Source organism: Gnatocerus cornutus, chromosome 5 (genome assembly GCF_029298725.1).
Source record: "Gnatocerus cornutus isolate USDA-ARS CGAHR chromosome 5, icGnaCorn1.1, whole genome shotgun sequence".
NCBI lineage: Eukaryota > Metazoa > Arthropoda > Insecta > Coleoptera > Tenebrionidae > Gnatocerus > Gnatocerus cornutus.
Genome location: NC_142237.1, coordinates 3,526,327 through 3,544,599, shown reverse-complemented (window position 1 = coordinate 3,544,599; position 18,273 = coordinate 3,526,327). Strand labels below are relative to the sequence as shown.

Below are 18,273 nucleotides of genomic sequence, written 5' to 3'. Positions count from 1 at the left end.
GAAAAGCGAGGTCCACGAAAAAAGCGAGTCTACAGAATTCCGAGGGCCACCTAGTAATATTATAATTACTGTCTTGTAACTTGCACATTTCGATTTTTCTTAATTGCCATTTAATTTAATTGTAGATAAAGCATAGTATTACATTCGCATGTTATAGCCTTTGTTCACTCGATCATCTACTTAGTGAAAAATGGGCCTCATAATAGGCTCGAATATAAATATAATATGTCATACAGGGTGACTATTAAAAAACGACAGGCCTTGTAGAATTTTTATTTATAAACCGATTTCAAAAATTAAAAAAACAAATTAAATGGTTTTTAATTTACTACAAACTGATGATTTTAGAATTGTTCTAAATGTCTTAGTATCTTTCGGGCGATATTCAACTTTCGTTTTTATAGTAAATTAAAAACCATTTAATTTGTTTTTTAATTTTAGAAATCGGTTTATAAATCAAAATTCTACAACTCCTGCCGTTTTTTAAAAATCACCCTGTATAACACTAAGTAACAACAAAAATAATTATTTTATATTAATTTTCTCTGGATTATAACAGTCTCATAGTTTAAAAATTTCCGTTTTCGCTGTTTTCCTCACTGCGAATTAAAAATTGGGCACAAGATGACAACTTAATTATTTGCGGGGGGTGTTATACAGGGTGATGAAAAAAAGGCGCCAATGAGTGGAAGTACCATGTCCTCTTCAGGTAAACCATCTCAGAAATCAAAGCAAAATTAATTAAAACCCATTCCTTTTCACAATATGGATTTTTTGCAAAGAAAAAACTTGGCAATGCCGCTCAATCTTTTCTAATAAAATTTTACATTCGGAGTCTCCGTAACTAAGCAACTAATACTAAGAGCTTTACAATGTTGCAACATTGAAAAAATTTCTACAAAGATAAGAAAAGGCACTTTTAAAAGTTCAAGTAACTTGGTTGAAAACATTTTTTGTCCGTTTTTTGACTCAGAATATCATTAACTGTAAAAAATGTGATGTCTAACAATGTAATTCTTATAAAAAGTTTATCCAAACAGAGTTTGATCGTTTATAAAGGAAATCTTAGTTAAAACAGCACAAATTTCGTTTTGGTTTTCAATTTTGGGCTCTGAGAATAATTAGCTGCAACATGATAGGTAGCACGGGCGCCTTTTTTTATCACCCTGTATAACAATTAAATAATTGAAACACAAAATAATTTCCGCGACGAAATTTTAGGAAGCATATAAAGTCAATTTCGGCATTAAAATCTCCAATTCGGCTATGTCAAGGGTTCAGTTTTTTTGTAGTCTTTGAAGTCAATGAGATTTACAAATCCCAGTATCTAGAGAACTTCAATATCATTTCACTGACTGCTATTTTGGATTGCTATTTTCTATTTGCTAACAAAAAGGAAAAGAACAAACATTGTATTATGAATTTTTAACGTAAAACCGCATTTTATTTTTATAGCTCATTTGTTTTTTAACACTTTTGTTTTATTTTATGAATATAATTGGTAATTTTTCAAAGCTAGAAACAAATGAATTTATTATTTTTCTTAGGGGCAACTGACACAAGTGATATTTATATTCTTTAAAAGAAAGCCAAATTACAACAAAAATGAAATAAATATGACTTTTGTAAAATTTTGTTACACAATGTAATTTTAGATTCCCTCTTAATTCTTTAGATTTTGTTTGGATTCTATAGATTCTCTTTGCGTTCTTTTAGATTCTATATATGTTTTCTCTATATCTTCTTTAAATACACTTTTTATCCTTTTTACATCTCATTTTTTTTTTAATTTCTTTCTAAATTATTTGTACCTACATTCATTTTTTAATCTCTTTGTACATAGATTCTTCTAATTTTTGTCGGCTTTATTCAGTTTTTTTTAAATTCTAGAGCTTTTAGATTATTTTTAAATCCTTATTTAGATTTTCTCTAGATTCTTGAGCTTCATTGAATGATTTCAATAAAATCTTTCGATTATACAGGGTCCGGCAACACTTGTGTCCACCCCTAAAACCGTCGTTAATTTTAAAGATAAAATTTTGAAAAATTGCATGCGGGCATAGTCGACTAAGGTCTAGAAGCTGACGCAAAAATTTGTTTTCTGTTACTGATAGTTTGGCGTCGCGACGTCTTAAAAACGTAATTTTTAGCTAATTGTGAAAGTTTGTGAAATCAACCCCTAATTTAATTTTTTTTCAATATAAGTGTGTTAAAAATATCTTAGTTGTCATTTTAGATTTAATGCAAATTGTATTCAAAATTTGAGGAAAAAATGCTGTTTTATCAAGTTAGTTTCCAACTGCATTACGTCAAAATTGGGAACTACGTTTACACCCATCTGTGTCACAAATGACATCTATCCTTTGGCTCGCTTTAGATTGTAACAAAAGTCTTACTTGGTGAAATTGTCGCATTGTCGATGTTAATTAACGATTTCTGGTGTCCATAAAGTGCAACATGCCCGTGTTAATCAAAATTAACCTTTATAAGAGGGAATGAAGTGACTTGTGAAATTTTGGTGTAAACGTAGTTTGCCGCTGCGCTGTCATAATTTTGAAAACTAACTTGATAAAACAGCGTTTTTTTCGCAAATTTTAAACACAATTTGCATTAGATTTAAAATAAAAACTCAGATATTTGTATCACAGTTATGTTGAAAAAAAAATTGAATTTGCGAATATTTCCGCAAAAACTCAAAAATCGCTAAAAATTATACTTCTTAGGCGTTGCGACGCCAACCAAACCGTGATAAAAAACAAATTTTTGCGTCAGCTTCTAGATCTTTATCAACTATGAGCGTATGCAAATTTTCAAAATTGTAACTTTAATATTAAACTCCATTTTAGGGGTGGACACAAGTGTTGCCGGACCCTGTATTTAGAAATGTCGTTTTATTATTTTTTTGTACCTACATTTTTTAAAACGTTAAATTGATTTTTTGTGTATATTTTCTAAATTTATGACGAGAAATAAGAATAGTTATTTGTGTACCAAGGCCAAAAAGTGTTTTTTTTTGGCCGAGCCTTTCTTTAATGGCCGAGGCGATAGCCGAGGCTAGAAACAAGGCGAGAGCAAAATGGCACTTTTTGGCCGTTATACACACAAGACATCATTAAACTTACAAGTGAATTAGTTTTTATTTATGATATTAATTTAATCATTTATAACAACTGAAAAATTGTAATTACTATTTATAAATCCTTTAGTTCATATTTTTTTCATTTACATTTGCAGTTTCGGCATGTGTAGCTTCACAATTTGTATGAATTAGGTTTGATGTGCTTTTTGTTGTTGGTGCAGCAGCACTGCTAGACATGTTCATTTTAAATAATTCAACACGTCTTTGTTGCACTTTACAGCAGTTTGTCGATTTGATTTTACTCAAATAATTATAAAATTGGGGGTAATATTTTGATATAATACGCAAAACTATAAACCATAAACCATAAATCGGCGAAAAAGTCTTACTTTTAGGTCGCTTTTGAGGCCTAGAAATTCCATTTTCAGTTTAAGTCGCCTAAAAAGAATATTTACAATTACATACATATTAATTTACTGAAATTTGGGAAGTCAAAATTCTTTGCTGCGACCTCGCGTACTTTAATTAAGTTGACAAAATGATACGAAGTCTTAGCTTAGTTTTCTGGATAACAAATTGAAATACAATTTTCTGTATTTTATTTGATTTGTTTCAAACACTTTTTAAATCTTCTTAGGATTTTATAGATTTTCTTCACAGTGCCCTCTTCTCAAGATCAAGCGGGTTTAACCGTAATGTAATTTAGTATTTAAAAATTTGTCTACTCTGCCGTTCCAATTGCTTCCTTAGAAAAGAAGCAGAAGAAGAAAAGAAAAATGTTTTCCCTTAAAGCACTAGAATTGGGAAATTCAAATAAAACAAAGTTTTAAGACTTTAGCGACAATTTATTCAGTTTTGCAACTATTTTATTAGACTACTTTTTTATCACATAATTCAACAGACCTTATCAGTCACAATAATTAGAATTGATTTTTGTCCTACTTAAGCCAACAAGTAGATAAGATAAAAATAAATACCTATGTATTTCAATCAACAGACAGTTGTCTAAAGGAGCCTTCTAAGCCATAAACGGACTCCGAAGTCTTGGGTTTTCCTGGACGTTTCTTTTCATCCGTTTTGTACTTTTCATCTTCTTTGAACCATTCTTGGTAACTCTCAACTTTAGCCTTCCAATATGCAACAATGTCTTCAATTTTACCTCCTTGTCCACCGTATTCTTCTGGTAAGATTTCCTTAGGTACAGTAGCGTAGGCTTCATCTAAAGTTTTATATGCAGATATCTAAAAATTAATAAAATTTGGTGCCCCAACAAACTTTCAGTAAACTTACTCTTTTCTTCAGCTTTTCAGTTAAAAAGGGTTTAACCATATTGTGCAACACATCGAACACTCCAGTTATGTTAAAGAAATGAACTCCTTTAATTCTAAGAGGATATCCGTGTTGGAAACAGATCATAATTTTTTTTAACAACGTGAGCGGCAACGACTTAACAAAATTGAAAGACACACCAGACATGTCTTGGACGCCCATCAATCCAGATATAGCAGCGTTGTCGTCTTCCAGTAAGAGAATATCTTCGATCATGCCATTGACTTTAAATATTTCGACTTGGGACAGATTGTGTTTTTCGACCAAACCATTTCGCATGAGCGAGTATCTTGGACCACCTGGCTGTGCCACTTTTGGCAGAGGTAGCAGCAATCTAAAGTACCACATAATAATACAAGGTGTTTATAAATGTTTCTAGCATCAAGGGTGGCTCTGGAATTCCTGCCATGCACTGTTTTGCCGCTTTGTTTTCATAGTAAATATAACTATTTTGAAAATTATTTATAATACAGGGTGTCCCAGAACTCGTGGCCCAGAGAAAAAAGGCCACAATTCTGAACCAAAATTTCGAAACAAAAATGTTCTAGCTCAAAAAATAATCAAGTTAAAACAAAAAAACGGTAGCCAATCCGGAAGCTGAACAGAATTTGAATATCGGTAACTATGGAGACAAACTATCGCCCATTGGTCAGGTGAACATTACACTCTCGTTGCCTAGGAAATTTTACTCCATCTCTAAAAGCTTCCGGGATTGGTAGTTAATTTTTTATCCTTTCTCGAATACTAATAAACTTAGTCAATTTTTGTTTTAAAATTTACCATCTGTATTGCTGCCGGCACTCTCCCTTGCTCTCTGGGACACCCTGTATTACTTACGTCTACTACGCTTCAGTTACGATTTTGTGTTCAAATTTTTGATCTTCAGGTTTTAAACCACAACTAGTATAGTTTTCTTCTCAAAACTTAATTTGCTTTATAATTGAGGTTAACTACAAATGTCAGTTGAAAAATCTAAACCCACATTTATAATGAGCGGCAAATTTCATTTGATGCTAGAAACATTTATAAACACCTTGTATGTAAATTTGAAAAGTTTAATTTACCCAAGACTCAAAACTTTTTGAATTTCGGGAGAAAAAGGATCACGATTCGCATAAATTTCAGGAGTAATCGTTTTTAAAGTGTAGTGCATGTCAAGTTTCTCCTTGGTGCGCTCCAAACTGAATTTGGTTCCTCTCAAGAATGCAATCAAAAACTGATCATCTAGAAGTAGAATGTTTTTTTCATGGTCACACAATTGAAATTTTTTACCTGTCCTACACTTGAGATGTGGTTGTTTTACAAGCCACTCTTTAATATAAGCGAGGTCACTTTGTATTCTAGCTGGGTCTTCATTTAGTTCTTTGATAGCCACCTCTTGCAGCTCTTTGCAAAGTTCTCGAATCGACATGGTTTAGTTACACGGGCTTAAATTTGACTGGGATTTTTTAAGAAATCAAATTTTTAAAACCAAAGATAAAACTTTATTATCTAATGTTATCAATCTCAAGATTAACTACTTCTGATTGATGTCACATACAATTACAGTTAATATGTACCAAATCAACTACTTTATATACAAATTTATAAAAAAGCATTACAGTAATATATCACAATCGTAAAAACTCTTAGCACCAGAAATGCCTAGTCTAAGTCGTGTGCCACTCAAAACAAACACTACGTACAAAATAAATTAAGAACATCAAAAATCTTCAAACAGTTTCAACTCAGCATCCTCCAGTGTTCGAGCAGACTTCCAATCACTTTCTGGATAATCGTCAAAATTACTCGCATCTCCATCGTACATAATTTTAGGAACTATCGGTGGCTGTAAAGCAATTAGTTAAAACCGCATTAACAAACAAAACTTGAAACCTACAATTAGTTTGCGTTTTAACACTTCGTGCCAGTCTAATCCTTTGAACCATCTGTGCCTTTTCACATCTTCAGCGCCGCTCTAAAATAAATGTAGTAAGTAGGTAATCGCGATTGTTGGCTAAATGAACGCTCACTTTCATGTTTCCTAATCGCTTCGTTCTATCTTGTACTAAGAGTTTCTTTATTAGATCTTTCGCCACGGGATCGAGGTGCTTCGGCCAGTCTATTTTACCACTGAGGATTTTTTCGTAAATGCCAAATGGGTTGTCATCGTAGAATGGTGGATAGCCGGCTAACATTTCGTAAATTAGAACGCCTAAAATCGAGGTCATTGAATTAGAATAGAAAAATAAAAGTGGAGCAAAAGAAACTGTCCCTATCACAGTAGACAGTAATTGCAATAAATAAATAAGGCTTCAGATTATTATTATTATTATTATTATTATTATTAGTTGTCAGATTGTAACGGGTGTTCCACGGATTGCTGAACATAGGAAAATAAATAGGAATTTAAATTTTGTTTTTTCCTAATTTCTTAAAACTCCAAATAAAATTCGATGCGAGTTTATGCTTGGCAGTTTATGTTATTTGTAAAATAAACAAATATATATATTTTAAAAAATTGGTAGTGTTAAAAGTCATAAGTAGAATTTCTTTCTCTCAACGTAAAGTCTGCATCATCAAGTCAGAATCATGAAATTAATTTAAAAGATTTTTTTTAGTCACCGCGTTCACTTTCGGTTTTTTTACTGCACTATTAACAGTTCCAATAATTAACAGTTTAACATCTATTAACAGTTTTACTGAACTACTATTACACTAATTCATTAATCTTGAAGCTTTTTGTGACGTTATTAAAGAGATAACTAGTAACTAGATTTTCGTATCAATATAGTATTTTGATCCAAATGAAATATTAGTAAAAGTGATAGTCTTTATCGCTTGAGACTAAAATGACCGGAAAATCGTTCAAGTGAAGATGTAAAATAGATATTTACATAACAAGTGCGGAAAGTGACCAATTTCGCACGAGTGTGAAAGTAGATGCACGAGGCGCCAGCCAAGTGCAGATATTACACGAGTGCAAGAAATACACTTTCCGACGAGTTCTGTACACTATTTTTCATACGACCTTCCATCATCAGGAAGAAACCATAAGTTTCGACAATAGTTCATTTCTTATCTATTCTAAATGTCATTTTTCTACGACCTCATATAAAAGTGACGTATTTTACATAGTTAGATGGTTGATGTTTTCGTACATCCATTTCCGAAAGTAAAAGTCACTAGTGTGATATGAATATATCCGCACGGACCTGTCAAAACTGATTTGTCAGAAACGACTTAACCAATTCATTTTTATCATCATGCATGTTGTTTTACAGTGAATCGTCTACATATTTGAGACAAAAATTCAAGAGTTACATTTGGATTTGAAAAGAACTGTCAATTTTGACAGGTCTGTGCGGATATATTCATATCACACTAGTGACTTTCGGAAATGTATGTACGAAAACATCAACTTCCGGAGTCATTTAACCGTGTGGAAAATGCCACATTCTTATGGGGTCGTAGGAAAATAAAATTTTAATGACACCCTCTAATGATTTTCAACTTTTTTCTTCATGTACAGGGTGATTTTTTTAAAAACGGCAGGCGTTGTAGAATTTTTATTTATGAACCGATTTCAAAAATTTAAAAAACAAATTAAATGGTTTTTAATTTCCTATAAACTGATGATTTTAAAAATTTTCTACATGTCTTAGTATCTTTTAGGCGATACTCAACTTTCTTATTTTAAATTGACACCCATATTTTTTTTTTCATAATTTAGAAGATATTAATTTTCTTCATTCAGAAATGTGTAATATGTTCTACTTTTAACAAAAAATATTAAAAAAAAAATATCAAAAATGAAAAAATGTAGCAATAAAAGTTATTTGCTGCTTTTTGACATTACAATAACGGCATTCTTTTATTTGACACCATGCACCTAGATTTTATTAACTTTTATTGCTTATTTTTTTCAATTTTGATAATTTTTTTAAAAATATTTTTGGTTAAAAGTAGAAAATATTACACATTTCTGAATCAAGAAAATTAATATCTTCCAAATTATGAAAAAAAAAATGGGTTCCAATTTAAAATAAGAAAGTTGAGTATGGCTCAAAAGAAACTAAGACATTTAGAAAATTTTTAAAATCATCAGTTTATAGTAAATTAAAAACCATTTAATTTAATTTTTAAATTTTTGAAATCGGTTCATAAATAAAAATTCTACAACGCCTGCCGTTTTAAAAAAATCACCCTGTATGTAGTTGATATTTCCGACAGAAACTTTAAAAATAGGAAACAATTTAATAAAATATTCAATGCTTATTTGAACTATGGCAATTAAAATATGTGAACAATTTAATGATTCTTTACACCATTTTTTTTAATTTAAGGGCGTGTTTTTGGTAAAATTGAAAGAAATGTAGGAGTATTTTTTAAGCAATTGCCAAAAAATGGCAAAAAGTCTCAATTTTTAAATTTCTTTTTTATGTTTTTTGTCTAGTGACTTCATAATTGATAAGAGATAGTAATACACTTGATGATACATCAAAAAAAATCTCAAACTTTTTTAAGATGTATTACAATGAAAACTCGATATATGTACAGTAAAGTTTCGGTAAATTTTTGTTTCGAAATTTTGGTTCAGAATTGTGGCTTTCATAAGCTTTTTTCTCTGGGTCACGACTTCTGGGACATCCTGTATAGAAAACGTTTGCACGTGTTCTTTTAAATGCGTAATAGTTGTAAAATGATCCGGTTTATCGCGATTTTACTGTAATAATTTTTGAGTTAATCGCAAAATGAGTCATGAAAATCATTTAAATAAAATTAAAAGAATACATTTTTTGTGACAGTTTTTTTTTAAATATTCTAAGATGTACATACTGACATTCGCAAAAAAATTAAAGAAAATAAATATTTATACAGGATTCGACAACACTTGTGTCCACCCCCAAAATCGTTTTTAATTTTAAAGTTACAATTTTGAAAATTTGCGTACGCTCATAGTTGAAAAAGCTCGAGAAGCTGACGCAAAAATTTGTTTTTTATCACGGTTTGGTTGGCGTCGCGACGCTTAAGAAGTATAATTTTTAGCGATTTTTGAGTTTTTGCGGAAATATTCGCGAATTCAATTTTTTTTCAACATAACTGTGATACAAATATCTGAGTTTTTGTTTTAAATCTAATGCAAATTGTGTTTAAAATTGGCGAAAAAAACGTGGTTTTATCAAGTTAGTTTGCAAAATTATGACAGCGCAGCGGCAAACTACGTTTACACCAAAATTTCACAAGTCACTTCATCCACTCTTGTAAAGGTTAATTTTGATTAACACAGGCATGTTGCATTTTATGGACACCAGAAATCGTTAATTAACATCGACAAAGCGACAATTTCACCAAGTAAGACTTTTCTTACAAAAAGATAGATGTCATTTGTGACACAAGATGGGTGTAAACGTAGTTCCCGACTTTGACGTAATGAAATTGAAAACTAACTTGATAAAATAGCTTTTTCTTTTCAAATTTTGAAGTCAATTTGCATTGAATCAAAAATAACAAGTTATTAGTTTTCAAAATTATTACGGCGCAGTGGCAAACTACGTTTACACCAAAATTTCACAATTCACTTCATTCACTCATATGAAATCCAATTTTGATTAACTCGAGCATTTTGCACTTTATGGACACCAAAAATCGTTATTTAACATCGACAAAACGACAATTTCACCAAGTAAGACTTTTGCTAAAATTTAAAACGAATCAAAAGATAGATGTCATTTGTGACACAAGATGTTGACAGATGGGTGTAAACGTAGTTCCCAACTTTGACGTAATTGGAAACAAACTTGATAAAACAGCATTTTTTTTCTCAAATTTTGAAGTCAATTTGCATTGAATCAAAAATAACAACTGAGATATTTTTAACACATTTATATTAAAAAAAATTAAATTAGGGGTTGATATCACAAAACCTCACAATTACCTAAAAATTAGATTTTTAAAGCGTCGCGAGGCCAAAACTATCAGTGATAAAAAACAAATTTTTGCTTCAGCTTCTAGAGCTTCGTCAACTGTGAGCGTATGCAAATTTTCAAAATTTTCTCTTTAAAATTAAAGACGATTTTGGGGGTGAACACAAGTGTTGCCGTACCCTGTATAAAAATATTTTCCAATAATAAGGCAGCAAAACGCACAGATTCGGAATCCATTTTCAAATAATTTGTTGCGTTCTATTTTATTTATGAAAAAATCTTAATTTTCAAAACTGGATTCTGTGAATTTTTATCTAGATTTGTACCAAATTTTTTGACCAAAATTAATAAAATTATTTTTAATTTTTTAAATATAAAATGATTTGTTTATTTTCCCCACATAAATTAAATTTTTATGTGCAGCATAAATAACCCGAATTGCTACCATTTGGTCTTGTATCCAAAGTTCAAAAACCAAGTTCCGTTTTCATCAACGTGAAAAAATGCTTATATTTACCCACTTACTTATAAAATATGACTGAAATAAATATCAAGGCTAGAAGAAAATTAGTTTAATAAATATGAATGTTGTTACATAAGTGAGAATTAGGTAATACAAGCATATAGAGACATGTCGAACCAATTAAGAATTTATTAGAATTTATTATATTACTGCAATAATACGAGTACTTCCCTACCTTTACCATATGAGCGTTTAAACTTTTCTTTTGTAAACGTTATTTCGTTATTAATTACATAATTATTCACTAATGAATGCTTTGGGGTTGTTATATCGTCATGTTTAACGGTCTTTGTTCAAAATTTTTGCATAGCGATTAACATTTCTTAAATAGAAGTGAGTCAGAAAAATGCGACAATCTAATTATTTAATCCAATTGAATGTAAATTTGATTCGAGCGGTAATATATCAATAGACTTGAATGAGCACCTGCAAACTGTATCTATAGCAGTTATATTCATTAGACATTATAAAATATTATAGATATAAATCTCATTACAACGAATAAGTAGATATAATATCCGCATTTCTTTATAATTATGTTAATCTTCAGAAATAAATACATATCAAATTGTAAACCTTATTAAATATGATATTGTGTACCGTAAAGTTCGTTTCTTTAATAGGATTTACCAAAAAATCTCATATAATGACGCCATCATTACCCACCTAAAGCCCACCAATCCACTGCCTTGTTGTGTCCTTTACTTTGTATGATTTCAGGTGCTAAATATTCAGGTGTTCCACACAGCGTCCACGTCCTGTCTGTCAACTTCTTGGCAAATCCAAAGTCTGTGATCTTCAAGTGCCCCTCTACATCCAACAACAAGTTTTCAGGTTTTAAATCCCTATAAACTATGTTCTTATTGTGCAAATATTCCAACGCTGAAACAATTTCAGCAGTGTAGAAATTCCCAGTGTTTGCACTAAAACGGCCAGCGTTTCGCAAGTAGGAGAAGAGCTCGCCTCCACAGACATATTCAAAGAGCATATAAATGCAAGCGTCGTCCTTACTACACCATAACCTGAAAAATAAATTAATCTAAGAGATACGTCTGAAGAAGATACGCGTGACAAGGTTATCAATGCTATATTAGGTTCAATTGGATTTTTAAATCAAGAAACTTGTTATCATTACATTAAATGTGCAAATCAGGCAGTTATGGAGATTTAAATAGTCGCTTATATAAAAGTAAATACGCACGTGTGCATTTGTTGCTCACGTCAATGAAAAGTGAAGTTAGTTTCAGGTGCCAAAACCTTGTAGCTTACAAAAACGTCAAAACATCATCTGCTTGTTTTGATCAAATTTTCGTTTTGATCCTACACAACATCCAAAATTGGTTACCTTGCAAATCTGAATACGCTTATAGTTGATCAAGCTCTAAAATCTAACGCAAAAATTTGCTTCTTGTTATCAAGATTTTGAAACGCTGTTTTAACATGTTTGTTTTTAAAATCATGATGGGACAGTTGCAAACTACACTTACTTTTATTTATAAAGGTTAATTTTGTAATTTAAAAATTAATTAAAAATCGATAATTGACGAAAAAGAAACAATTTCACCAAGTCAAACTTTTGTTGCTAAGCTAGCCAAAGGAAAGATGACATTTTTGTCCCAAGTTGTTGACAGTTTGGTGTAGCTTCCAATTTTGACGCTATAAAACTAACTAACTTGAGAAAGCAGCATTTTTCCTCAAAATGCATAAAACCTTAAATGAAAACATTTTTTATACTGTTTAGCAATTGTTCTCACAAATACTTAAAAATTAATTTTGAAGACCTCATGGCGCCTATCAGTCGTGAAAAACAAATTCTTTTATAAGATCAGCCTGATCAATTATAAACGGTTGCAAATTTGCAAATTTTTGTCTCTAAAATCAATGTCAATTTTGGGGATTTCATTCATTTATATCCTTTACAATCTTTCAATCAGTGTTGAACATTAGTAGTCGATTAACAAATAATATCGTGTGATCAATATTGTTTGTAATCAAGTCAGCCTTGCAAATTAATTTGTCGATATGTCTTTGATAGATTCGTACTGACAGCTGTCAAATGGTTGTCAACTGCAATGCCAAAAGTGGACAAATAGTGAATCAACGTTCAAGATGTTCTTCCATTTTGTGTCTAACACCTTCTAGAATTTCTTTTGATCTTTTTTTGTCGCTAGATTTACCTATTTTCACAGTTTCGGTTGCTAAAGTTCAATGTCAGATCGCTACTATGAATTGTCGATAGACATACGGATTAATTTTCAAGGATGACTCGATTACAAACAATAATGATCACACGATACATATAATAACTAAAAATTCATGATCAATCATCAATCATATACGGCGCTTCTTTAATCCAATAATAAATAGTTATAAGTTATCAGAAATATTATTATGATTAATAAATTATTATTAATCAACAATCATGATCTACTATCTCGGTCAATATTCGCCAATCAAGCGAATGATTAACAATAATCATTAATTATAATTTATTTAACATGATCGTTATACAGGGTGTCCCAGAACTCGCGCCCCAGAGGAAAAGGGCTTATGGAGGCAACAATTCTTAACCAAAATTTCGAAACCATAATTTTTTAACTTAAAAAATAACCGAAATAAGACAAAAAAACTGTAGCCAATCCTGAAGCTGAACAGAATTTGAAAATTGGTAACTATGGACACATACTATCATCCATTGGTCAGATGAACATTAGACTCTCGTTGCCTAGGAAATTGGGTTGGCCTTTTACTCCACTTCTCGAATAAGCTTTCGGGATTGGTTGTTAACTTTTTATCAGTTCTTGAATACTATTAAACTTAGTCAATTTTTGTTTTGAAATTTACCATCTGTATTGCTGTCGGCACCTTCCCTTGCTCTATGGGGCGCGAGTTCTGGGACACCTGTATTCTTAGATTCATTATCGTCAGACAACAAATGACTTTAAATAAAACTAGTTAATATTATCTCTGAAAAGATGTCGCTTTGCGCAATTGAAAAATCGACAGAAAAGACATGATTTTTAAGTCCTTTGGGTCTCTTTAAATCCTTCTTGCCATTTTTCTCAACTCTCTTTGAATTCTTAAAATTTTTAAATCCTCTCAACATCTTTATTGGATTTTCTAGATTTACTTTTGATTCTTTTTGGATTGTCCTCAAATCCTCTATCGATTATTATTGGATTTTCAAGATCTTTATTAGAGTCTACATAAGATCATTCTTTATAGATAAACGTTAGATTCTCAAATTTCTGTAAATCCTCTGAATTTTCTTTAGATTAAATATAATTCTCCTTAGATGCTTTAGATCTTCGTGACATTTTACTCACATTCGGATGAAATTTTTTAGTTTCCTTAGGTTTTCAAGATTTTGTCTTGATTTTTTTTTCATGAATTGATTTCTTCTTAGATCCTCTTGATTCTCTTTAAATTTTCCCTCATCTAAATTCCTTTCAGTCCTTTAGACTTGTTTATATTTTTTGGTTCTACATGATTTTCACTAGATTGACGTATTTTTTTTATATATTTTATTTACATTAGCTAGCTTTTTCCTAGTTTTTGTTATATTTTCTTATACGTAGATTTTCTAATTTCTTGGATTTTCTAAATCTTCCCCGATTCTTATTATCGATTGCTCAGAGTTTCTCTTTATATTTCTTTTTTATTATTTTCTAGATTCTGTCTAGATTAGGTATTTTTGGACTTTCGAAATATACTTTAGATTATTTTGGGTTTCTTACAAATTCTCTTTTGTACCTCAGTGAATTTTCAAATTGTATTTCTTTTAGATTCGGCCTAACTCTCCTTATATGCTCTAAACTTTTTCCACTTATTTTCTACAAAAAGTCTTTAATTTCCTTTTAAATCCTCTTGATTTAACTTTTTCCTCAGATTATTTAATTTTTTCTATTTCTATCTCTTTTAGTCTCTTTAGATTCCGTCTATCGTCTTTAGGTTCTCTATAAATTCTGTCCTAATTCTTTTTGTTATATGGAAATTTTCTAGATTGCATTTATTTTAATATTTGTATTTTTGAATTCTTTGATTCCTTCTTGATTTTCTTTAGTTTATAACTGTATTTTTATAGCAGAAATCGTCATTTACCTTCAATTATAGATGATTTATTGACGAGTTTTGTGTATTTTATGCACATTTCTGCCCATTTTTCTACAATTACCCGTTGGTTCTTGATAGAAAATCACTTTTTAATGAAGCTTTTTCGACTTCTACCTGTTTCCTAGGTTGTTGTTCGATCTTTACTAAAAAGAATCTTCTTGAATCTCATAGATTTTCTCTTGATTTCAAACTTGTATAGACAATTTATTCAAATAATTTTAGCAAAACTAAATTTAATAATGCTTGGTTGATGGTTTTCGAATTGAGTCTGTTCAACTTTTTAATACATATAATTTATAGTAAATTGTCATTTGTTTAGTTATCTAAGATTATGTAATGTTAATGATTGAAAACAAATTTAAAGCTGGATTAGCAATCTTCAATTATGACTAATACTCAATATAGTTTATTACTTGTAATTAATATTTGAATCGTCAAATTGAATTGAATCATTAATCGGTAATTTTTATTGATAAATGCCCAACACCGTTTTGGATTCTTTAAATTCTTATTTTCATTTATAAATTCATAAGTTGTGTTATTTAATTTTTGCTAATTTTACAAATTTTCTCTATTCACTAATTGAATTATTTGGATTTCTTGTCATTTTATTGAACTGTTTGGATTCATTTCAATAATTTTACTTTTGAATTCAATGAATTTCAAGCTGTACTCTTGAAAGGATTGAATAATCTAAATTCTTGGAATTTTTGCACCCAATGTGATTCTTCAAGTATTTAGAATCATATTTTAAATAGTCAACTTAATTTGGATTAAATGGATTCTAAAAAAATTCGATTTAGGATCATTCTTTGCAATTTATTTTTTTTTAGTTTTTTGTTTTAAATTGTTCCTTATGTTCCGTACATTTTTTGTAATTTTTGTATAAGTTATCTGGTTGGATGAACGACGACCCTGACTGAGTTCAATAAATCATGACCGTTTTTTCTAGACTCCCAAATTATAAGCTGTGTGGCTCCCACTGTAATTATATTCAATATTGGATTATTGACATTCCCAACAAGTAATCACATCATTCGGTAAGTTCGTGTGGGTTTAAATGGGTCCACCCATAATCAAACAGTTATCCAGCAATGAATCACTTTCATCTTTGCCTGGAGGTCACATTCGAAAGAGATCGTTTCGCTCCTCATACTTAAATTAAAGAAAGTTACATTCCCAGAGGAAGTAATTGACATTTACACTTGCATCAAGCGGTTTATTTACCCAATAACAAAAATAAAATAAACCAAAATAAATATGTTACAAAATGTTTTGAGGAAACTTGCCAAACACAGTTTTTGATGGGTGCCGATTAACTATAGATAAGCTCAATACTTACATATTTACGACGAAAGGATGTCTAATTTCTTGAAGTATGTTTTTCTCGTTTTTTACGTGCTCCACCTGTTTCAGTCTTATTACATCTGACAAGCATAATATTTTCATGGCAGCGTATGCGTCTGAGGATTTGTTCCGACAGAGCAGGACGCGACCGAAAGTTCCAGTTCCTGGAAAAATAAAAAAAAATTAATAATAGAAAGCATGGCAATTTATACTAAGCTAAAATTAATACAAATTATGCAAACCAGTTTTGTAATTACTAGAAGGCTTATTAGACAATTATCGATCTTATTTAATGCATTTTACATGTTGATGCTGGAGTCATGATTATTACAGGCAAACGTAAATTTAAAATTAATGTCAGAGTAAACGTTTTTTATCAAATTAACAAAATAAAACATCAAGTTCATAAATCTCTTTTTGATAACCTGGAATTAAGTATGTATTTTGATCTCCCATTATCTTATTACTTATTAAAAACAATATAAATTCCGTTCGTCATTCTTTTACAAAGACAATTAGGAGTATTTTTTATAATTCAATTTTGGCTCTGTTTCTGCTGCAGATGTGACTTCTTTCGCAATTCCTGTCGTAACAAATGCGAATTACATATTGTAAATCGTAAAAGGTTATGTAACGACTTACAGGATCTCTGGAAAGAACACCAGTTTCGCACTTATCGGGTTACCAATACACGTAATTGGATGTGGTCAGTAATAAAATCGTTGTAAGTTCAAGACCTTGCAAACGCGCAGAAACAAAGGCGGAAAGATTTAGTCGCAAACGTGTTATGTTGTTTAGGGAGGGTCATGGTTGAATGTCTTAAAATAGATTTTTAATCGAAAATGTTTATCCAAAATTGATTAGCTATTTCGGAGAATTGACTAATCTTAATTGAAAATAAATAAGAAATTTAATAAATAAATTTGATGGGATCTACCCAAATTGTTTGATGGAACTTAGTGTTGAAATTTGAGTTCAAACGGCAATTTTTCGGTTCAAAAGAGTCGAAAGGCACAAAGTTTTTTCTTAGTCTGATTAAAATAACAAAAATGATTCTTGCAAATGAATATAAGCTATAAATTGTGCGTTTGTACTCACTTTTAACAAGCATGCAACACCAATTTAAAGAGAAACTAAAAAGAATTTGCACAATAGAAAATAGAATGAGAATCTGAACAAAACTGTAGAGAGAATTTAGAACGAATCTAACAAAAATGTGACGAAAACTTATAGATTCTCTACAAATACTAACAATAATAAAAAAATTTAAGAATAACCTGAATAAAATGGAGACAATTCATAGAGAAGCTCTAGCAAATCTAAATAAGATCTAATAAGACCTTAAAGAAAAACAAATCCAAAAAAATCTAGAAGCTTTAAAAAGAAACTACCTACAGAAAAGACACGAAAAGAATCTACAAAGTTGAAATTAAATAAAATCTCTGAAAAATATAAAGAAAATCCAACAGGATCTACAAAATTCCTAAGGAAAAATCCAAAAGTTAAATGGATCTAAAAAAATTTAGATCAAATGTTTGTTATGTTCCAGCTTTTCCTCAAACTTTGTTTAAATTTTCTAGATTATTCTTGAAATTTAACTTACAAAAAAGTCAAAAAAGAAAATACCGTGCGATCAACAATTATTTAGATACGGGGTGGCTATGACTTTGACAGTGTCAGATTCATCGTGTCTTTGATTATTTCAGCTCATAAATTTCCATCCATGCGGAGCATTTAAACGTTCAAACTTCTAAACTCTAAGAGACACACGTTCAAAATCTTTATGCTTTCTTTATTCTAAAAAATTGTTGATCGTTTGGTGTAAATTCTAAAAATCAAAAAAAATAAACCAAATTCAAATTTCAATGTATCAATTATAAATTTAAGAATCACTAATTTATAAAAATTTAATTCAATTAAAAAGGCCAAAAAAAATCTGAAGCATCTACAAAGAATTTAAGGAAAGAAATCAAAAT

The 18,273-nt window shown here is 30.3% G+C and overlaps 2 protein-coding genes across 2 annotated transcripts in view; both read right to left on the bottom strand.

Annotated features, from left to right (window-relative positions):
- Nucleotides 1-3,945: 3,945 nt before the first annotated feature.
- LOC148173743 (retinol-binding protein pinta-like) lies at nt 3,946-5,827 on the bottom strand. The gene is made up of 4 exons (XM_088036668.1): nt 5,681-5,827; nt 5,473-5,632; nt 4,370-4,742; nt 3,946-4,320 (listed from the first exon to the last, which is right to left on the bottom strand). The coding sequence occupies exons 1-4, from the start codon at nt 5,817-5,819 to the stop codon at nt 4,066-4,068; spliced, it is 927 nt and encodes a 308-aa protein (XP_087892794.1). The 5' UTR covers nt 5,820-5,827; the 3' UTR covers nt 3,946-4,065.
- A 59-nt stretch (nt 5,828-5,886) lies between these two features.
- Nucleotides 5,887-18,273, bottom strand: part of Pka-C3 (Protein kinase, cAMP-dependent, catalytic subunit 3) — a 52,093-nt gene continuing 39,706 nt past the window's right edge. The window contains exons 2-6 of the mRNA XM_088037199.1: nt 16,293-16,461; nt 11,504-11,859; nt 6,421-6,602; nt 6,288-6,365; nt 5,887-6,236 (exon numbers count right to left, since the gene is read on the bottom strand). Of these exons, the coding sequence (XP_087893325.1) occupies nt 6,111-6,236; nt 6,288-6,365; nt 6,421-6,602; nt 11,504-11,859; nt 16,293-16,461 (911 nt within the window). The 3' untranslated portion in view covers nt 5,887-6,110. The remainder of the gene's footprint in view (nt 6,237-6,287; nt 6,366-6,420; nt 6,603-11,503; nt 11,860-16,292; nt 16,462-18,273) is intronic.